Consider the following 23,629-nt stretch of genomic DNA (forward strand, 5'->3'; position numbering starts at 1 on the left):
TATCAGCATTAGCAGTTATCTACACTGAGCTTTACCAAGTTACTCATCTCTCTTGAGTTTTATTTCACTTTTATCCTTTATTCATTGAATCTATCATTTTTCAAACTACATAATCCCCGTTTATTAAAGTATAAACGGGATCAGAGCGTAGGGGGGTGAGAGAATTCTCCAGTACACTATAAAAGAATATTTTTAAAATTATGCTTACAGCTTCTTTTCCATCCAAGGCTTCCATCCACAGCTTCCTGTCTTCCTCAGAAAATGCCTGCATGGTCACAGGAACTCCAGGCCTGCAAACGTACCAACAACATAAAGCGACTGCATTCACCAGAAACTAAAAAATTCTTGTCAAATTCTATTTCCAACTACAAGCAAAGCCCATGGTCCTAAAAGGCAGGCTTCATTTTTTTTGCTTAATAACTGAACACTGCTGAGCTTGAAAATAAAAGGTACAGAAGTGATCCATGCAGTGAGCAATAGGGAGAATAGGGAGGAGAAAAGAAAGTGAATGTAATCTGCAAACTATTTATTTGAAATAGCTCATTGTTGATGACTTGCTGATTCCAACACTTGCTGGAGTTACTGAGTTTTGTGAATTGTAGATAAACTTGGACTTGCATTGCTGTTAGATGAAAAATGGCATTTGTTAACTCACTCAATATATAATCTTCATCTTTAAAGCAGCAACAATGATCATAGCTTGCAAGTAAACACCTTATGAAAATAACCATCTTAATTCAGTAAAAAATGAAAACCAAACCATTTAGTTCTTTTCACTAAATTACAATTGTTAAGGTATCAGAGTATCACCTAGAAGCAATACATCAAACTCAGTATATGCTGCATGAAATACCATTTATTTGTCTTCAATATAAAGTCAAAGGAAATGAAACCTTCCCTCATTGTCCTGTATTGGAAAAAATTAAAATCTAGGTAGTAGTTCAGAAGGATAATGCTCTTTATCAATAAATTAACTTTTTCCTACCCTAGAAGACTCTGCTATTTCCTTATAATTTAAATTTCTCTACATTTACCACTAAAAATGATAAATTACCATTTACTTCAACTAAACATGATGGAGTACTAGAAACAGAAAAAAGCATCACTTCCCAGAGATTTAGCCAGAATCTTAGAACCCTCAGAGCCGTAAGTATGAGAATTTAAAGAAAACATAACCATCTCAGCTTTCCTTTTCAAAGAAAAATATGCAAATTTTCAGCGAGCTCCAAATTATGCTTAAGTCATAAACAAGGCTGAATGTTTGCTACTTAAAAGTCTTTTCTAAACTTTACAACCTTGCCTCCTTCCAAAGCACAATACCAAAGAAAGCCCCATGCCCAGCTGTCAATCCCTGTGTTATTTTTTTAACTTGGACAAGCTGAGGGATAAGTGTGCCCTGAACTGATACCAAGGAAACAAGCTAATGGCCTGCAGCACAGACCTAATCTCCATGGGAACATCTCATTACTACACACATATATTATTAAAAGAAAAATGTCTGATATCAAGGTCACAGTGGACCAGTTGTGTCTATTATATCAAGACAGAAAGATGAACTAGATTTTTTCCCACTTTCACCAGAGAAGAGAATGAAAAAGTGTTTTGCAGGATCAAGGGAACACTGCTCTCTATCCATCCCTGTATAAACTCCAAATACCCCACTGAGCAGATGACACACAGAGGGGCACAGACTGACATTTCTCACGCTACTTTTTAGAAACTTTACCAGATTCAGTTTGAAATCTCTTAACCCTACTGACCAACACACTGACACCAGAGGAGTTGAGGTCTGGAGTATAAATCTCCACTCCCTTTTGTACTGTTGGGACACAGTGTTAGAATAGTTAAACCACATCCTCTTCAACTCAAAAATGCAAGTTCAAACCATGCTGTAGAGTGATGACAAACATCACCTGAGCTGTAAATGAGCATCTCTTGTCATCTGCCATGTGGGCTAGAAGCTTTCTGAAGTTTCACATGCCTTTACCCATTGGCTGTTGTAGGAAGAACATGCCTCAGGCCAGTCTGACTGGCCACAGGAGCTTGGCATAGCCTCTGATCAAAGTTTCAGCACATGATCCCTATCACAGACATATCTGCAGACCATTAGCATTCAAGGGACAGTGGAGCCTGACAGCACTGACCGTGCTGCTTTTGAAGTGAAAAGCACTAAGAATCTGATAAAAAAAAATTAAAAAGCCTATAAAACTTGAAGACCTACTACTATATGATAAATTAGCATGTAGTTAATTGGTATAATTAAGGAGTGAACAACTAGATTAAAAACAGCTCAGAGGGGGTGGATGCAAAAACTCAGCAACAATCTACTAATTTATATCTAGCATTTAATTCTAGACATGATCCATTTCTGCACAAATACAATCTGCATCAAAAAAATGTAGCATTAGCACAGCCATATTTATCTGGAGTACCCTATTAAGTTGGATCCTCTCACCTTCATAAATGAAGGAAGACTAAAATGCTGTTGAAAACCAGTAGCATATTTTGAGATCCTTTAGTTGAAAAAATTAGAAATTCTTTTCTTCAGAAACAGAGCAACAAGTGGTGCTTCAAAAAGACAATGGCAACAACATTCAAGATGCAGTGCATGATTATATCAGCCCCAAAAAGCCTCAAAATCCCAATAACTTTATTTTCAATCTGAAAATCCAGCGTATCTCCCCAGCAACACCTCATTTTGGAATGCAGGATTGTGATACAATGTGGTTATGACTACATGAATAATTACTGCAATCAGTCTTTCACTAACAGTTGTATGTTTTTCAATTCAAGCCATGTTTCTTCACTGTGATAACTCTTAATAGTTCCTCTTAACTTTTTCTGTGCTTTTCTTTAATGGGAGCTCAGGCAATGTCTACATTTCAGTTTAGTTCCTCCCTGCTTCTGCTGCGCACAGCTGAGATAAAACCCAGTGAGCCGTGGCAGTGCCTGCCTGCTCCTCCAGTGACCATTTCCCACTGGAAATCTGACTGAGGATTGAAGAAATCAGAAGAAAACACGACAGTAATTTTGCAGTAGTTTTAACTACTGGTTAGAAAGAGCTCTTCCTAGTGTCCTTCCCAAGCTTACCTGTCCGAAGCTTCTAAGTCAAAACAGAATCGCCTGTCTATTGTGTCTGTATTTCTTTTGGTACAATAGGTAAGGACGAAGAGTTCCTCATCACCCTGTGAAAAGAGAGTTTTTATAAGCTTGACCCAGTTTTTAAAAGTTTTTATTAGCTCCAGTAAGCCAGCTGTACAAGCCAAGTAAGGTAAATTTATATTAAAGTAATGGCAAAAGCGATACTGAAAACTGACACTTGCAAAAGAATTTGCCCATGCTTGCAGTTCACTTTTCTACACAGTAACACATAAATTCTACAGTCATTTATGGGACATAAATCTAAAAATATTGAGTCCATTTTAGCTGGTACTTTACAGAATGACTCAGTACCACAGTAAGTTAAATTAACAAAAATACTTTGCGCTTGTTACAATATAAACACACAGAGACCTTTCCCATTTTATGTCAGCCAGAGTGGTTCCCGTGGTAAAGGCCATTGCTACACTAAATAGAACAAAGGAAGAGTTCTTTACTATCTGTAATATGTCTTACAGAAGCAATTCTTCCTTCCTTTAAGACCAACACCAGGATTTTATTTTACCCAGGAATCACAAACTCACTGTGAATGCTGCATGAGTTGTACCAGCTTAATTCAGGATTAACTGTACATTTTAATTATTTCTTGTCTTATTCAGCATCTCCAGACATAGAAGGCTGTCACTGAAGGAGTAACTACAAGGGTCTACAAGTGGAAGATCTTTTAATACAGCAGAAATGGCTTCATAGGTGTTTTAGAATACTGAATGCTCAGACACATACTATATACTATACTAAATAAAATGGCTTATTACAATTAGAGTAAATTAGGATAAAAAATTCATAGAAGTACTGAAGTGATTAAGGAAACCAAATACCACTGATTTTCAGTACATCAGGTTTTCCAAAGCTTTTCAAAGATTCTTCCAAATTCAATACATTTGTAAATACAGAGTCATTTGTAAATACAAAGCCATCTCCCCTCTGCTGAAACGAACAGGATATAATAACTTGATAAAATTCCAACAACATGATTTTCGTTAACCAATTTGAAGACAGGGCAGGGTGCTGCATTTACAGGCATATTGGCTCAAGCATTAGTTTGCAGATTCAGATATACTTTTTCCTTGCAACAAAATGCATTTTATCCCTATTAATACATTCATTTAATGTGTCATCTGTAAAGGTACCAAGTGCCATCAACTCCCAACTATTTCAGTAGGAATTAAAGCTATTGAAAGATAAACAAAGTCTTGGGTCTTGAATATTCAGATGCTATCAAAGATATCTGAAATTATAATCAGTTATCAGAACAAATTATATTCCTATGAAAAATCCACTTTTCTAATCCCACTTCCAGTACTTATATCTCTAAAAGAAAAATCTAACTGGAGCATGTAAGAAAGAAATTTCTAAGTCCATTCTATTTTCCTGATTTATACTTTAATAAGTTAAAGGCCTCATGGATAAACCAGATTCTAAATGGTGAAACATTGCATGTTATCTGCACCAGGTCCTCTGGTTTTCTAAAAGGAAGTAACAGAAAAGTCTGGAGAATTCTTATCTATTAATCCATCCACTACTTTAGGTTAATGTCCTTAAATGGCAGACTGAATTGCAAGAGGAAAGGCAAAAAAAGGGGCAAGGAGACTAGAAAAGCAAAGTACTTGACACACCTTATTTGAAACATTCTTGGATCTTGATACAGGACAAGTGTAAGAGTAGAATATGTAAATATACGTACAGCTTTCCCTCCTGATCTGTGTTCAAATGGGATCATGGAGAACTTCTTTGTCTCTTTCCTGTACATGCAATAGTGCTTCACCCAACTGGAACCAAAGGGAGCAGGCCCTACACAACACAAAAGCAATCAACAGTATGTACTATTTCCAGTTTCTACATTTTCTTCTCCTGCTTTCTAAAATGATACCTAAGAGCCCTACTTAATTCCTAATAATGCGGCATTTAAAGCGAAGGTACAAATTAAGAATATTATACAACATAACACAAATGTTAAACAGTGCTTACTATTCCAAAATCTGATGCATGCTGTATTTCACACTTATGCTTAATGAGAAATGGAAAGAATTATTAATGTATCCTTGTCTCACTACTACAGACAAAATTATTTTTCACTGTAAATATCCCTTTGAAACTTTATTTAGCAGAACACGGAAAGCTAGATTTATACCTGGTACCTTGAAGCTAAAAAACCACAGATTACCACACCTCTGTTGCAACTTCTACACAGTCTATTGATTAAGGTCTGATCACAGCTTCTGCCACCAGAATTCTCTCCTATTAATCAGGACATACCCTATAAAGAATACATTTACTTTAGAGCTCAGCTTACTGCATGTGGTATTGCTGAGATTTGCACCACAATGTTAACTGTTCAAACTTGGGTTCTGACCCTTTCTATCTCCTCACTTCTATTACTTTACTTCTCAAAAAAAATAAGTCTGCAAATGAATCTTCTCACTCTATAAGGGCAAACATTTTAAAATACGATTTATGCAAAATGTTAAAAAATAAATAATGAATTACAATAAATTGTCATTCCTTGTGCAACAAGAGCTCTGCATCTTGTTTGGCTTTTTTACTAGTGCGAGAAAGATTTATAATTGTTTGAAGTGTTGACAGGATATGATTTGTGTGACATGCACCTTCACAGCAAGAATTTTAACACCAGCTACCTAACATATAGCCTGCTTTATTTGACCCTATCATCACAATTAGGTAATGAAAGTGTATCAATGAATCAAGGAAATGACACTCAATTTCATTATACTCATCTAGCCCAGTTTTCTGAGGCTAATTTGACAACTCATGTTGGTGGCTGACAACAAATCTTTGACAGTTCTAGGAGAGACCATTGGTAAGGGATTAAAAATAAGATTAAATCCATTTTTTGGTCAAACAAAACTTTCCAGAATTCAGTCACTCTCACTACTTTCACTACACTGTCACACTTTCAGCTTCCTATTCTTTTTATGAGCCACAGTAACAATGCTATTAGAGACTTCCAACATTTACTCAGATGATTCTTTAATCAACTGTAAATTCTTTGCACCTTCATGTTGCCTGTAGAGATAAGACTTGCCTGTGTGCCCAAAAATCAGTATCATGGGAATGATAGACACACCCAGTACGGGCACTGTGGAATACAAAATACACCTACTTTTCTCCTGTACATAGAGGTAGCCTTCCATTGTGAAGTGATTTGCTCTTTTGTGCTCCTGAGGATTTCTTCTGATCTTGTTCATGAGCTCCTCTACCTCTGACCTTGTTCCTTCAAAACGATTTCGTGTCTAAAACGAGACAGCAAAAAACCTTTGGTAAAGAGAATGGAAGAAAGACTTAATCTTCCTGGCAGATAGGAGTTGTAATCACATACTGAGTTTGCACAGCAAGGTTTTGGTGATGGGGGACTACAGAGGGGGCCTCTGTGAGAAGGTGATAGAAGCTTCTTCTATGTCCCACAAAGCCAGTGCCAGACAGCTCCAAGACGGACCAGCCACTGATCAGTGACCATGGGGGAGCCTCTGGGATAATGCATTTAAGAGGGAGAACCCACACAATGCCAACTGCAGCCAAAGAATGGAGTGAGAATATGTGAGAGGAACAGCTCTGCACCAAGGCCAGTGCAGAAGGAGGGGCAGGAGGTGCTCCAGGTGCTGGAGCCGAGATTCCCCTGCAGCCCTTGGTGCAGACCATGGTGAGGCAGCTGTGCCCCTGCAGCCCATGTGAAGGACTCACATTGGATAAGCCCATGGAGGACTCTCTCAAGTGGGAGAGACCCCATGCTGGAGCAGGGGAAGAGTGTCAGGATTCCTCTCTCTGAGGACAAAGTAGCAGTAGAGGCATCACGTGAACTGACTGTAACCCTCATTCCCCTGCACCACTGAGGGAAGAAGGGAGAAAGGTGTGTTTAAGATTTGGTTTTATTTCTCATTACCCTAATCTGGTATTAAATTAAACTGATATCTCCCAGTCAAGTCTGTTTTGCCTGTAATTGGTCTGTAATTGGTCTCCCTGTCCTGATCTCAATCCACAAACTCTCCAGCTAAGGAGGGGAGTGACAGAGCAGGTTTGGTGGGCCTCTGGCATCCAGCCAGGGCCAACCCACCACAAATAACTATAAAATGAGACAATGATTCAGGCCATTTTAGGACATATACATATTTACTCTCCAACTTTTCTGATATTCTTCCAAATTCATGTGGGGTTTAGATCGCAGCTGCTGTGACTGTGCAAAGCACACTAAAACTGCTGGAGTAGGTTTCTAAAACAATGCACTGACCTGTTCAGAGGGAAGTAAAACACTGACTGCAAAATGAATTTGAATATTGAAATTTCCTTAGAAAAATATTACTACATATATTGGCTTAATTTGAGACTCTTACTTGTCAGGAAGTAGAGGATTTTCTGTAGTTATTGAGGAAAAAGTGCCAGGAAGGTTATCAATAACATATACAGACTGAGACTATATATGTGCCAAATGTTTTGACCATACACAAGCAGAAGTATGCAAAAACAACCCCAAAAAACCTCAGAAGTCCAGCTGATTATTATTCCTGAATGTCACTTATTCCAGAGTCTGCAAGCAGCCAGAAGAGAAACATTTATCAGAATAAACAGACTGTTTAGCAAAAACAATCAGAGAGTAACCATGCCACTCATAAATTATACAACAGGACTACACAAAACAACAGAGTAGCTCACACCTGCCACAAGAAACTCTTCAGTTTGGTCTGAAAAGCACTGGTAATTGGTCAATGAGCAAATAAAACCAAAACAATCATGGTAATACCTGGTTTTCTCTACATACACACCTGTCCGAACTGCAAACACTGAAAACACACATTTAAAATCCAAGCTGGTACTTTCCCCAGCTGGTACATGTGTTTTGAGGAAAGCGCTAGTTCCAGATGCAGGCTTATGTGTCTTTTTGCTTTCTGAAAGCACCTTTATTTTTCTGAAAATGCTGCCTCACCTATTTTGTCTTTTCCCCAGGACAAGCATACAAGATAATGTGACTTTTGGAAGAATCAGCTTTTTAGAGCTTGGGCTACAAGACTGGGGTGGGTCTTTTTCTTTCTTTCATTTGAGAAAGGCAGAGGGGCAGTGAGAGGAGGGCAGGGTTTGGGGCAGGGTGTGGAGAAGAAATCCATAGGATAATTCTCACAGTAAAGACAACCTGAATGAAAGGGAAGGCAACTACTATTACAGTTATACTGGCAACTCTTAAATCACTCTCTGTATCCAGCTAGGCTCTCTGTGCTGAATCTTGTACCCTTCAATTTCTAACACATCAATCCAGTGTTCTGCCAGCAGCTCAGCTGTACCACAGGCAAACCCCAGTTCATTTTTCCTTTGGGATGTCTTGTTGATCTTCAGCACAGAGGAGAATGTGTCATATCCTCTCACAGTCTTTTCAAATGCTTCCTTCTACCTTCCTTTTACCTTGGATACTTGTTGAGCCTTGATCTCCCTTCTCTCTACAGCCTCTATCTATTCATAAAACTTGAGCTGCAAAGCTCAAGCTCTTTAGAATTTGGTGGGACACACTGTGACACCATTCAGTCAATTGAAAATGCAGCTGCTGAGATTAGCTTACTTTCTTACTGCTCATCACTTCTTCAGATCACTCCACTGGCTCTTTTCCATCTGTATTCAAAAAACCCAGCTCTTCAAAACTGTATCACAGCTTCCCTCTCATGTTTCATCCTGCATCAGCTGCCCTCTATGCTGCTCCTCACTCTGTTAAGCTAAGCACAGAAAAGAAGCAAGTCTGGCCTGACATTTCCCCCACAAGCACTGGCTTCTGCCACAAGTCTGCTTAAGAAGTTACCACCAATTAGTTCCCCTTCTCAAACCAAACCACAGCTCAAAAGGAAACTTGACACTTGAACACACAGGAAAAAAATTAAAGGAATGGTATCCTGACACATGAATAACATCACTATGCACTACACCAACTGCAATCCTCTCTTCTGCCCTTCTGCTCCCCTGCTAGTTAAGCCATTTCTAAAAACAGACTGTCCTCTCCAAGAAGTAGTTTGTGTGTCTTAATTCCAGATGCCCTCAGAAGTCAACAAAACAAATGCACCATCAGGAACTGATTGTTTGCAGTAAGGCATGTGGTTTGCTCCCTACCAAGAGGCCTCTGGCACACCCAAGTTCCTCTGAGCAAGCTTTATTCTTCAACAGATCTCCAAGAAGCAAACATACCATCTGATTAGTGACTCTTGTCAGTCCCATTGCTTCAGCTTGTCACCTTGCTTCCTGCTCTCCCACTCCAGATCACACCTGGCAATTTGGGGTAAGGGCACACTAAACTAGTGGTGGCCCCCGTTAGCCTGTCCCTGAAGGAACACATCATTTTGTCAAATACACCATGGGTGCTAACACCAAGTCTCCTCACACAGTTCTGCACCCCAAACCAACAGGGATGTTCTCGTCTGAAAGAGCTGCTGCAAGACAAACAGAAACTTCACACTGCTGTGACCAGCTGTTTTTCTTCCTTTTTCTTAGTCATGGATAATGACACTCTATGGGGAAATGACCCTCAGACATGATCACCACATACTCAACTTCAAAGAACATCCAAAACACTGAAAACTCTGCTATTTCGTTACCCATACTCTGAATTATCCTGTGTTGTATGCATTTTTAAATAATTTCATTGATTTTTAAATAATCCTTGCATTATTTCTCTCTCTCTCAAAAAAAAAAGAAAGGGAAAAAATAAGGAGAGGGGGCCTTTTACTTCATACTTGCTTTTTACAGTATTATTAGAAATTCCAAAGAACTCGCTGGAATTAGCGACGAGTTGTCCAGTGATGTGGTTTGTTATCCAGGAGATGGCACCATATCCCCAAAATTCACAGGCAATGCACTCACATGGAACTAAGTATTGGCAATACAGACACTGCACTTGCAGCAACTGCAGCGAGTGATTTTACTCACAAAAGTAGACTCGACTTACGTTTTGTATATTTATCTGCAGGGCCATTTTGTAATGACTGAAATCTTTAGCAAGTTCATATCCCTGGTGATAGAAAGTGAACAAACCCTGAAAAAATGATAGCACCTGAAACAGAAATAAAAGATTTGTTACAACAAAAAATTCCATTTGCTTGAATACAGCTGCTGCACACAAGTTTTTTTGGAAAGCTCAGAGATGATAAAATGATTATTTTAAAATAAGTTTCCACCAATGCCTACACTTTCTGAGTAATATTTAAATCCAAATGATGATCTATGTATGCAGACATTTTTGGATGGGCTTTTCTCTGGAATTTCACAACTGATCTCTACTTTCCATTTGACCATAGGGAATGTATATCTCGTGTTCCCAAACTTCCCTAAGTAATGTTTTCCTACAGCTGCTCTGATACTAGTGATGTCTGGAACACATTTGTGCACAAGGAGATAATGATCATTCTGTCTTTTAGTCACCATTTCCCTGGTCATTCCCTTCTCTGCTAATGACCACGTGGAGATGACTTTCACATCAGTCATCTCGTTTGCTGGAAGAAGGAAGCTTTCCCCATTGCTGCTTTTTGTGCACAGATGTGACCTTCTCTCAGAACCAGCAAGTGATCCACTTAGCACATTCTGACTTTAGTGTTTCAATTTAAAAGAACAAACAAGCTGTACTACACTGGAAGCAGCCTGAAGTATAGTCCTGTCTAACTCTCCTGTTTAGTTAAGGTATCTGGAACGAAGCAAGCGACACATGAAAGAACAGCTCTCTAAAGAGAACAGGCCAAAGAATGTATTTAAGAAAGTCAAGTCATGTCAAATAAACCATTTTCAAAAAAGGCAAAAAACCACATCAACTTTAAGTATTATTAAGGGAAAAGGGAGCAAGAATTTGGTACAAAATAATTTCAGCTTTCTAGTCTAATGTAAACTTCACATACAAATTAAGCAACATAAAGCTCAGCACCATCCAGAAGGAGCTTTCACAAATGAGAAAGGGACATGTTGCAAGAACATAATTTCCAGATTCATTTCTCTACTCTGGCTCTGAAGAAATTTCAAGTGTTCTGAAACAATAACGAAATGCAAAACTATTTAGAATTTTAAAAAAATCTAAAAACTGGAAAATTTAAAAAAAAAGTAAAAACCAAAACATCTACACAAAAAAGCACCCACAAAACCATTTTTTCACAGCATTTTCCCATTCTTTAAACAATGCTAAAATAATTGCAGTAATTTATTCCCCCTTAAGGATTTTAGCAATTTTTTCATGCAGGAATGAACTATATTAAAACAGACAGTTCTTATTAATCCCATAATGACCAGCTAGGGTCATTTGGAACTTTTTGCATTATTACATTAAAGCAATTGTATCAGAATGAAAGGACAGCCTTGGCCCAAAACCACAGACTTCAGAGCATGAGTGAACGGATGACATTTCTACAATTCATCCTCTCTTTATCTCAGTATTACTGTTCTCTTGTTTGATAAATTTGTATTTATACCACCAAGCTAATACACATTTCAGAAAATTTTAGACTAAGTTCTTCTCATATATTTAAGAAAGCCTGGTCAGTGCATGTATAATTTTCATTGAAATTCAACAAAGCCCCTTGATTTCCTCACAGATTCAATTGCAAGTGAAATTAAACATATCAGGCTACCCAATAATGGGCTTCTCATCCAGCAGCACACTCTTAATTGATTTACACCTGCAATTCTTCATTAACAGGCCTCTAAGCCCAAACTTCATAATGAAAATTAGATTCTTTGCATTAGTTAGCAATAACATTTCATTGGTTAGAAAACCCACAGCAAGAATCCTGACACCGACATCTTCTTGAATCCTCCATTCTCACAATGTGAAGTGAGGTTCTTGCAGTACAACAAAGGTTTCACACATTTTCTGAAAATCAGCATCAGTGGGTCCAAATCAGCTCTAATTACTGAGGTCAACTTTGCCATGCCTGGTTAAGTTTATCTGCACCAGGAATCTGTGCAGACATACCAAGTTGGTTCAAATTCTCTTAAGTCATGCAATTGGTTGTGAGTTCCAGAAAAAAGAGCTTGGCTTTCATCCAATTGCATTCCTCCTCCATCCCTTATGAAAGCAGGGAGAGTAGGTTGAATTCACTGATACTTACAGGCTCCACACACTCAAATTTCTTCCGCTCCTGGATCTCCTGCAACTTGCACACGTACTCAAGGGACAGCTCATAGAAGTGTTTCCTATTCTGCTCCACTTGGTTATCTGCCTGCACACAGAGCACACCTCATGAAGTTTCACAGACATTTTGCAGACAGCTTCAGGATGACACACACATACAAGTGGCAAGCAGATAATTTTCACCATATTTGAGGTATATGTTACAACATAGATCATTCATTTACTTTTAAACAGCAGCAGCAATTCCCTTTCACATATGTTGTTTTGAATGATGAGGCTAGATTTTTTTAGAAGAATTCCAGCAACACCTCTTCAAGCTTCTTTTCTAGGGAATCCAACTTTTAATAGCATTGCAAAGGTACCTGCCCAAACAGAGAGGGATCTAAGAGGGGGAAACCATCTCTCCAGTCAAATTAAGGAAGAAAATGTTATTTTTGAAAACTACAGTGCTGGTGCTGTAAGTTTTACTCTATAACCCAAATAACTGTTGCAAGTGTCCAGAATGCTGCTGTACCCATCCCACACCTGTGCTCATTCTGACTGGCTAGAAACATAACAGAAAAAAGTTCACTTATTGGTACAACACTTCACAAGCTTCCACAGAGCATCAAATATTTAGAAATGCAGCCTTACTACCTGCAGCTGATATTTAGGACAGCTTTGCAGAAATGCCAACACCATATTGATGCTGAACAGTTACATTCCAGCTGCCGTCCATCTGCCCAAAAATATTTCACTTTCTAGCATCTAGGTATTATTTTAGGAAGTTATTATTTAAGGTACATTTGTTAAAATGAATCTTAAAACTGGGTGACAAACTTTTATTAAAACACATTAAAGAAAAGCTACAAAAGGTTACTCTTAAGTAACTAACACTTAGTCTTCACCCACAAAGATAATACAAAATGCTTCTACACTGAATTACAAAAGGAAGTGGAGAAAGGGTTAGGTGAAAGGACAAGACTTACTATCAGACTCTCTCTTAAATACTGAGACTACATCCTTCAGGCTGAACAGTGACTGCTGTGCTTTAAGAGGATAAGCCAAATTAGATTTAAGACAGTTTTGCCTTAAGACGTGCTTGGCTTTACTGCTCTGTGCTGGAAAACTCTCAGCAGTTAAAGGGGCATAACCACAAATGCCATGAAATAAATAAAGCCCTGGTAAGTATTTCAGTAAGCAAATGTGTTTCAACAAGCCACGCTATTTTGATGCATTCCATAAACTGTGGAATTGTTTGAGTTGTCAGCCTATAAACACAGGAATTGTTTGAGTTGTCAGCTAAGCTTCTAATCATATGCACATGAAAGGTACCACAACACCCTAGAAAGAGACTCTGAAGTGGATTTTCAAGGACATCTGGCTCACCACACAACCCAGAATACAATACCCAACACAGTCATTTTATTGTTTTATCCCAGTTTCCCTGCTAATAAATTATCACATCTCTCAGTTTTTGAGGCATGAGCCTCGCCATGCACCCAGCAAGTTGCATTGTACTTTGTGTACTGCTGAAGAAAGGCAGGAGTGAGACACACACCGTGCCTCAGTGAAGTTACAGGAATATCCCGCCACCAAGAGAGTCTAAAGTTATGTTAATGTTAAGACACACTCCACAACATGGCATGTTTTTCATCAAAATTTTGTCAAATTTATCCCTGCACTATTTACTCCAGTCAGGAACTGATACAACTAAAATGAATAAAACTAAATTATATACATTACAATGCCATCATATACTCCTATTCTCTAAGCTTGTGCAAGAAATTGTTTCCTACTACTTCCTCTGACGACATGCTGCAAGGGCCTTTTTTCTTTAAATTGTTTATACATTTATACTTCAAAGTTAGACATACAAATGCAAGAGCCTGACTGAAGAATTTCAGAATTTTTGCTCATGAAACTTTGAAGGACATTTACAACAAATCTGTTTGCCCATTCTAGATTTCCCACACGCTCTAAAGCTTCAGGCTATATTTGATACAGCTTCAAAATGCCTCTTACAGGCATTATGTATTTTTCCATTGAGCTTAGGTCCCATTTCAGATTTGATATCGAGAACCACATTTCATCAAGCGATCATAATCAGCCCTTTATCATTTTCTCTGTGTCAAGTTCTTTGGCAGCTGATCAATTTGATAAAAGTACAGGTCCTGACACATGAGCCATGCCCAGTACCTTCACTGGGACAACTCAACTCCCCAAAAGATATTTGTTTACACATTTGAGGGTCTATGTTGCAAATGCAGCATGGTGAAGTGACATCCTAGGGATACTCAAGAGCAGAGAAGTTCCTGGGTAACTCTGCCAGTTACATTAACCATTTTTATGAAAAATGGCATAGAATATTTGAGATGGGGTAGAGGGCAGGGACCAGAGTTATATCTGGAGAAAATATTAAGGTTTTTTTATACTCTAGGCACTAATAATTCAGACACATCTGGGAAAAAAAAAACCCTTTTGGCTACAGCAAGTCTCTGCAAGCTTTCTCTGCAGTCTTCTCACATACTATTTGCTGTTGCTCCAGAAACAAAATCTATTACAAATAAGTTGATGATGATATTAAACCCAGAGGGACGGAAGGAATGCCAGGCAAAACAGATCTATCAGTTATAAATTGTCAACAAACTTTTTTATAGCACTACTCAAGAAAATCCCAAAAGAAAACTTCAAAATGGCAGAAAAAGAAATGGCACAGACCCACTTTATTTGGGAATAAAAATCTTGCTGTCCTCTGCATGAAGTATTATCACAGGACACTTAGTCAATAGGCACAATGCAATGCAAATCACAGCAATGGCAAAGCCCTGTAAGAAATGCAGAGTTTTTCACAGTATGTTTGCACTTAGCTCTTCCCTTAATTATATATAAAAATGACATGCTCAGGGCTTTGTACACACACAGAACCCCTGTTTCGGAAAATGGTGGAGGTACTAAGTTCAGCAAATACTGATTTTCTCACCAACCTTTCCAGATGAGAAATTTCTTTTTGTTTTACCACTGAGAATGTTGTTTCTGCATTTGAGTAAGTACACTTACCTATCCCAAAGCTTTCAGCTTGCATAAAAAAAAGAGAGGCAACAATACCTCTTGTAATTGTAGCTCCTTCTTCTTAGCTGATAAATTCAAATGTTTCTCCAGCAAACTGTAGTTCTTCTCTGTCTCTTTATCAAACTTCTTCTTTTCCTCCTAGACACAGAAACAAAGTGGCAACCATGTAAATATAAAAGTGTACTATTTTTCCTCTTTAAAATTCTAGTTCATCAGGAACAAAGCGGAAAAAATGTCATAGTTCCAGTAAGTAGAGAAAAATATGCTCCATGTCATTTAAAAATTAATTTAAAGGCTAACTTGAAATGAAATCTCATCACATCACTATGGTATAGCTTATCACACAGATGCTTACATCTTCTAAGTTAAAAAAGGCAAAAAACCTGTCCTCCTCTTGATGTATTGTATATTTCATTACTTTCAGGGATCATCCACACCACCCTGGTTTTGAATAGAGGACTTCAATGGAAACACCAGTTTCACTGAAAAAAATAACCTTTCTAAAATTCACAAGGGAAGAGTTCCAACAGTTCAAAGCCCAAAGCAAATACACCTCAATATTCAAAAGGTTTTCTCCATTTTAAAGCTATACAATGACCTCTGTGCTGAATTCCTGTTTCTACCAGAATTTAATCGTGCCCATGACAAAAAAATAATAAAAATTAAAATATCCATAAAACTTAATATCATAGTATCAAAAGAGAAACTCTCACAGACACATATGACTATCATTTGCACAATGCAAATCCATTTCTCCGGCCACCAAAAGCAATGTCTTGGAAGAGGGACAGTCATTACATTTTTTTTAGGAAATCTGAGTTTCTGAATCTAATTTAGTAGAAGATACTGTAAAACAAATTGATTCTTCAGTTCCAGTTTCCTAACACAGTGTATTAAGGCAAAAATCAATATTCATGAATTAAACCAACCAGTTTTGAAGCTATTTTTAGTATATCTAATTGCAGTTGAAAATAACCTCAAGTAAGTAAAATCAAGTATTTAATTACATATTCAAGAACTGGCAGATTTACTCATCAGAAAGATACTAGTTCAATTAAAGTATTTTTCCTCCTCTGTAGATTTGAAATCACATTTAAATGTATTCTATCCAAACCCCTGGTTAAACTCTACAGACATAATTGCTCTTTTTTTCTCCTCTTAACCTTTCATTTTGAATAATACTATATATACTATAAGAGACACACATTCTTGTTCCCTGAGCTGTTACACTCTGAAGATGGCATTACATTAAAGAGGCTGTTTAGGATTGCTTCTCAGCAAGGACTTTCACCAAAATTTTTTCCCCCCATTACGAGACTCAGAATTTCCTTTAAAAAAGGAGCCACAATATTTGTTATCAACTGAGAAACATGAAGATATGTGTATGGTATCAGGGTGATAAGCGATAACATATTAGCAACATGTGGAATGAGGAAGAAAGTGGAGTGCAGGGTAGGAGGTGAATCTTTATGTTTATATTAGCAAAATTTCCATTGATGTGGTGAACATTTGAATGCTCCCAGAAAAAAAGAAGAGAGTTCTCTTAACTTCTTAATAGGCAAAGCCAGAAACTTTACACACGTAGCTCAGGATTAGTGCAGCAACACCTTTCACTAAGGGGTGATTCAATAAGGGTCTCAGCTTCCAGCTCTGTGAAGCTAAACTTTCCTTCTGTTCTTTTTCTTCTTAAGCTTCACTCAGACCATTTCATCAGCAGGAGATGGAAGATGCAGAAAAAAATCTGAGGCAGCCGATTCAACTTTTATTTTGTAATGGTAGAGTGTAAATCTTTCCTAAAGCAAATACTACACAATGCTGCAGATATATTTCACCACTAGATGCCATAGCCTGGTTTTCAGAGCTAAGCAGAGTTATACTTCCAGTGCCAGTGCTTTGATTATATTGAATAATTATTCAGTTAAGAATATTCCAAGAGCTGAATAATTTTAGAGGGTTTTTATTTAAATATTCTACAATTATGTAAGACTTCTATTTAAAGGTCATTAAGAATTCTGTCCAAAAAAAAAAAAAGGTCTAGATCGGAAATAAAAGCTACAGCTTCACAGACACAGTATGCAGGGACACAAGGAAGAAACATCCATCCAAACAAAATGGGAGATGTAGACTGCGTGAATGTAATTTGTGTTAGAAGAGCCAAGGAGAGAATTCTGACTAGGAAATGAGTGAAGATATAAGATAATTTAAAGGCCTAGGGGTTCTCACCCCAAAAAACCAGCAATATTCTTTCACAGCAAAAATACTGCTGAAATAATGCATTCATGACACAGCTGCTTCTGTGACAATAGGTTACATTCAGAACAAATTCCCTCTTTCCTTGGAAGACTGGCTGTATTATAGTCCAAGTTTTTATTGTGTGTTGGTTGGGTCACCTAATATACTTCTCTCAAGTCCATAAAATTACACAAAGCTCATTGTACCATTAAGCTGAGAGGATTTATGATCAACAGAGCATTTTCAGTTCGTGAACACTGAAATCATATGCAGAACATGTTAATAATTCCTGCCAAAGTCAAAATGTATAGTGCTCTCATAAGTGAAACATTGTCTTATATAGCACTAGTGATGAAATCATGAAATTATAAAATAAAACATATGCAAGTATTTTGAAAATGTATTGAATTTTACAACAGAAGGGTACAATAAAATGCTGGTTTCTTTCTTTTCTATTTTTTTAAGAAGCACTTAAATATCTCACTGCAAAAAGGAAGGCAGACAGGTAAAAATTTGTCCTTGTTACTTTTATCCAAATCTAGTCTGCACTTAATCCATGAAGTTTACTTTGCCTTTTTTTAAAATATGCACAACTTAGTGACAATCTTAAAAAAATGACCAAACACTTTCATCAAAAACACTTTGAATGAGATCTTGTCCTTAGTCTCTTCACCCCTATTATTTCCATGCATACAGAGCAAATGAGTTATTTATTCAAAACAAAAAATTAAATCAAGGCAATTTTCACTTGCAGGTGGCAAAAATGCAGTTAAAAGCATATGGATGAGCGAGCTTCTTTAGGTAGTTAAAATTTTTCAGCCTTTGATTGTGCAACTGCAAGCAAATACAAAGCAGAACAGGGTTACCCATTAGGAAGGGGGGCAGGTTGTTAGCAGGATTATTCCTATTCCAGACACAGGAGATAAGGAAGGTGGGGAGGAGGAAGGGAAAGGACACATTCTTCTCTTCTTAAAACATTCCATTTGTTTCTGAAGCAAGTTCTCAAAGTAGAAACAAAAAAAGTGTGAACAGATGAAATATCAGCAACAATATGTTTCTGCCAATTACATGTCATTAATACAATGCAATCCAAGTAGGGAAATTAAGCAAACTTAAAAAGGCAAGAAAGGACAAACCTTTACAGCTCCTAGCTGCTCTTTCCTAAATCTTTCCAAAGGTTTGATCAAAGTTTCAGTAACACTGAGTGCCTAAAGAAAAAAAAGCATGGGTTAGGTTTCTGTAGCCAGATTGATGAGTCACGTCAGCATCAGCAATAAAAAGAAAAAAGCAAGCAGGTTCTGGGGTAAAATAATAGAAGCATGCAAGTTAGGACTTCTAACTCAAAAAAAAAAAATTACATCTCTGAGTTCATTCAAGCTTACAAAATTTCTATCCTCTAATTCAATCCACTATCAGGAAAATTAAATTTAAAACAAATGCAAAAATTTCAGAAATTTCCGGGTTGCACCCAAACTGCAACTGCTCCATTTGTTCCAGTCTTGCAGATCAGGTTGAAGGCTTCAATGCCTGAACACCAGAATGAGACAGAGGACAACTGAGTTTCACTAGGGGATGCAAAAATTTCTGCAACAAGAAGCACTACAAACAACTGCAGAATAGACCAGTGAGCAGCAAATAACAATCTTTTAAGACATAGTTAGCACCATTAGGCATTGATACAAATCTCCAAATATTTACACACTGAAGTACGCTAGTAAGACCTTAAGTTAAGCTAAGTTATAAAATCAAGAGGTACAAAGTCAATAAACAAGAGGTTGAGATGACTGGGTGAGCATCCACCAGTGCACTTATGATATAAAACCTCATGGCCATAGTAAAGAGGAAAAAAGGACATAATATTGCATCATAAGACAGAAAACTGTAGCTTATTGGATCTGCACAGCTACTAATTAACGTGAAATGTCACTGAAGATGGAGCAGGGCTCTGTTTGGTGCAAACAATACTTAATTTTTTTTTTTTTTAATTTGACATTTCAGGAAAGGCTGGTATTTTTTGAACATAACAGCAGCATGGAAAAGATGGCAAGAGTATTGCAGATGTGGAGGAGCAAGTGGAACCCTTCTGGTCACTCCTAAGGCAGACCCACAGAGCTAACCATGCCCAGGGCTGGGCTTAGCACAGCCACTGGGCTAAGATGCCAAGAGTTCAGGCAGAACTCCCTGACATACAACAGAAGCCTTTCTCTCTCCTTCCTCCCCTTTCCCCTCCCTTTAGAGTGAAAATCTTCAGATAAAACATCACAGGCTTAAACCGGCCTTCTGGAACACTTCTGAAAAATTCTTATCGTAAAACACACACGGGATGTACTGGAGATCTGGCACAACACAAATCTGAACAGCACTGTCTGCTCCCACCCATCCCCGGAGCCATGAGGGATTACTGTGGGAGTCATCCTGCCAATTCACTGTAACCACAGCAACCCACATTTCTAAACAGCCAGCACAGCACACTAACCTGGAGCTAGCTGGAAACCCAAATAGCTGGCAAGTCTGGGCCAAACTGGGTGTTGCACAGTCATCCATCTAACAGCTACATCCTAACTTCAGAGCACTTTTTCTCCGCACAAAACCTCTTTCTGCATCCATTTCCTGATTTTGCCAAAAACTTTCAGTGCACCCTTGGTGGGAGCAACAGGAAAAGGAAGAACTCTCAAGTCAGACTGGCGAGATGGAAACCACATAATCAGTCCTACCACATTAGAAAGCTTTAAGTTGTTCCTGTGTACTAACAAACTGAAGGAGAAAGCTCCTCAGAGGAAAACTCAAGAGAGGATGACAAAAGCTTCCCCAAGGCAGAGCACCACAGTTACTGGAATCATTTCAAAGCATTTAAAGGTAGCAACTGAGCACTCACATGCTTTGAGGGTTAAAAATAATTAACGAATGACAAGTTGCTAATTAGTTGTTTGAACTTTTACACAAAAAAGTGTAAGGTTAACAGGCATTGAATGTATGCTGAACACAAAGTCCAAGTCAAAGAAAGCCGTAGTACCTTGATGCAACAAAGGAAAAATTTTAAAAAAGGAAAATATATGCATAAAAGGCTGTGCTTCATAGAACAGCAGGGCTGACTATAAATCACTCGCTCTGCTACTCCTGTACAGTATTAACCATGGGAACCACTACAGGAATTTGTTTGAAGCAGAAAATAATCTTTAAATCAAAATGGGATGTTCTCTTCAGTGACTGCCAACAAGCAGATTCCACTGCTGCCAGTGGGATGATATGCCAGTAATTCTTTCATTAAATGAAAAACAAGCTTCCCCTCCTTCCAAAAGAAACACCTCTCATTTTGCACAACTCAAACTTTTGTTAACAGATGCATCCCCAGGTGCCTGCCATAAAGGTACTTATGATTTGTCACCCCCTTTGCTTTCTGTGCCTAGGTTAAATAACAGAACTCTTGATTACTTCTGGGTGGAGTGAGATTTTGCAGATCTTTGGTCATTCTCATGGAGCTTTATACCAGGCCATATATTAAAATACAAGACTGGTAAATTCAACAGTGAATTACAGAGATGCTCTTCTGAATGATGGAAACAAAACCAAAGTTTATAATTAAAATACATCCAATACAAGATTAAATAGAGAGGTTAAAAATTAAGATTAAATAAAATAGATTAAATTCCTACTGTTTTCCAGTACACAGAATCCAGTGCTTGTCATGAAAAGTTACAAAAAGATGTATTCTTATTTATAGAACAGAAGCATTATTTACACTGCTATTCATTCTTAGCTTATTTATAACTTGGAAACACAAAACCACTCTTTTTTTTAAGCCATAGATAACAAATTAGCAAATAGGAAATAAGCAGGGATTGCTTCAATATATTTGTAATTATTACTTTTACCTCCCTTAACAACTAGAACTGTGTTAAAATATAAAATTTCCAGCAAAGTTAAACAAGGCATTTAAGTTTATTAATATGAAAGTAGATGTTCCTTTCTTTTTCAACTTCTGTCTTGACTTACACTCATTTTCATCCTCGACTTCTCTTCTCTGACAGATTATGACAGGAATGTACTATTTAAAAGGACATTTAAAAATCCCTTTCTTTATTTCTCTGATCTAGCCAAACCTGTGTGAAACAAATACATGTTCAATCATATCTGGCAGGCAAACTGTGGCATGCAAGTCATAAGTGAATCAATCTAACGAGGTCATGTCTCAGGTAACAGTATCTTAACCAGCCTTACTAATGTCAAAGTCTCAGGAATGCTTTAAGAAATGTTTAACCCGATGTGCATACGTGTCTCGGGCAGTCAGTCTCAAACTGCTTACACTATTCCTGCTCTGTTTGCAGCACCTACAGAAAGGTCAAAGAATTAACTTGAACATAAACCTGGCAATACCAGCAATAAAATCATCAGTGCCATCACCACCTCAGAAGATCACAGCATCCAACATTTCCAACATCCTGAAGCATGCTGTCAGCTTTGTGTGTATCTATCTATTACAGATGCCTTTACAAAACTCCACTTGCTCAGGCAGAGAAGTTGTACAGAATTGTGATAATCATGCCTTTTCCAGCTCCCTTTCCTCCAAAGGAATAAGTAACAGGCCATAGATTAAGGAGCCCCAAGCACTCTTTCCAACTGCAGCCCTCAAAGGCACAGGCTAAATCCATTAGCAAGCTCATTCACAGCTGTTGGATACTTCCTCAGCCAAGTCAAGATCCAACAGGTCACTGAGCAGACAGTGCCAGTCCACGAGATGACTCCATTTAGACTGTCACTTCTTCCCTTCCCAGAAAAGGTGGGAGTAGAGGTGTTTAGGGAGAAAGTGCTTCCCCCAACACCTCCTCCTGTGCACTGTAACCTGACACAAGATCAGGCACCAGCATTCAATGCTCTTTTTCCTGCTTTTTCCTGCAGCCAACAAGAGCAGGTTCCCTAAGTTCCCGCTCCCTTTCCAGGCACAACCAGGCTTATACTGCAGAGGAGGAAGGCTGTTTGCATGGCCTGTAAGGGAGTAGCAACCCACAAGAGCTCTCCCCAAAGTTCAGTGGCTAAAAAGGTTAAACCAACCTAAGTTAATCAAAGTTTGTTATTAGACAAATGCAGCACTGGCCTTCCAGGCTTCCTCCTAAAACTGTCCTTAGAGGTCAGCCTTTGCTGGAAGCACTGGAAATTACACACTGCTCATCAACAACTCTGGTGGTGAGGTAAATACGTATCCTGACTCTGCTCCATTCTGAATCAAAGCATTCTCCCATAAAAAACCAGGTTTGCTGAGAAAGGAAAAAAAAAAAAAAAACAAGCCATAAACACACACCTTCCTGCAGACTGCACAGCAACACGGGATTGCTGAGATCCCAACTCCCATCTCAGGAACTGGAATGCAGATTAGATGCCTTGCATAAAAGAGGGAGTTTAGTTTCTGAGCATACCATCTGGAATGATTTATTTGTAGTCAGGGGCAGGATTGTTTCTCCCCTCAACAAAGTGACAAGGGAGGCCACCAAGTCAGTAAGGCAAAGCTCATGAGACTGAGCAAGTGTCAGTGAAACCAGACCTGGGAAGGAAGCTTTGCCTTAGTGAGGGCAACAGAGAAGGCAGAAAGGAAGACATACCTAGCAGTGATTCAATAACAAAATAGTTGACAATGCTGCTAAATAAAGAAGTTTACTTTCCAATAAAGACATTTACCACTACAGTTGCTCTTCTACTTACAGAGGATACAGTTGTGTTTTTCCTAAGAAAATGCACCATGCAGCCTAATAAAAAAGCCAATTCTGATACCTCCAGTGTTGGGAGTGAGAGAAATATATAAAAAATACTATTTTTCCAAAAAGCTTTCCTACTTCACATAGTGATTTGCTACTGAAATTTCTCAAAGCATTAAGACCTATGCCTGAAAGCCTGTATTATGAAACTCTGCAGATACAACTCCACTGCTGAAGACATCAGATGTTACTTGGAAAGCCTGAATCTCTATTCTTTCTTTTCCCATGAGAATATGATTCACTCTTATAGTTACACATGCCCCTAGTTAGCTGCACAGCCAATCCCCCCCTTCCAGCCCTACAGAGAGGTGTCTCTCTAACCACTCGTCAGCCCTGGCTTTGT

The 23,629-nt window shown here is 38.2% G+C and overlaps 1 protein-coding gene across 2 annotated transcripts in view; it reads right to left on the minus strand.

Moving 5' to 3' along the window:
• The window catches only part of ARHGAP10 (Rho GTPase activating protein 10), a 139,936-nt gene that overhangs the window by 68,164 nt on the left and 48,143 nt on the right, over window positions 1-23,629 (minus strand). Inside the window, exons 4-11 of one of the 2 annotated variants that reach the window (XM_069012832.1) lie at window positions 18,676-18,747; window positions 15,344-15,445; window positions 12,234-12,344; window positions 10,091-10,195; window positions 6,281-6,410; window positions 4,844-4,950; window positions 3,091-3,185; window positions 209-290 (exon numbers count right to left, since the gene is read on the minus strand). In XM_069012832.1, the coding sequence (XP_068868933.1) occupies window positions 209-290; window positions 3,091-3,185; window positions 4,844-4,950; window positions 6,281-6,410; window positions 10,091-10,195; window positions 12,234-12,344; window positions 15,344-15,445; window positions 18,676-18,747 (804 nt within the window). The remainder of the gene's footprint in view (window positions 1-208; window positions 291-3,090; window positions 3,186-4,843; window positions 4,951-6,280; window positions 6,411-10,090; window positions 10,196-12,233; window positions 12,345-15,343; window positions 15,446-18,675; window positions 18,748-23,629) is intronic. The other variant, XM_069012834.1, reaches the window with a different exon arrangement.

This window comes from Aphelocoma coerulescens, chromosome 4 (genome assembly GCF_041296385.1).
Source record: "Aphelocoma coerulescens isolate FSJ_1873_10779 chromosome 4, UR_Acoe_1.0, whole genome shotgun sequence".
Lineage (NCBI taxonomy): Eukaryota > Metazoa > Chordata > Aves > Passeriformes > Corvidae > Aphelocoma > Aphelocoma coerulescens.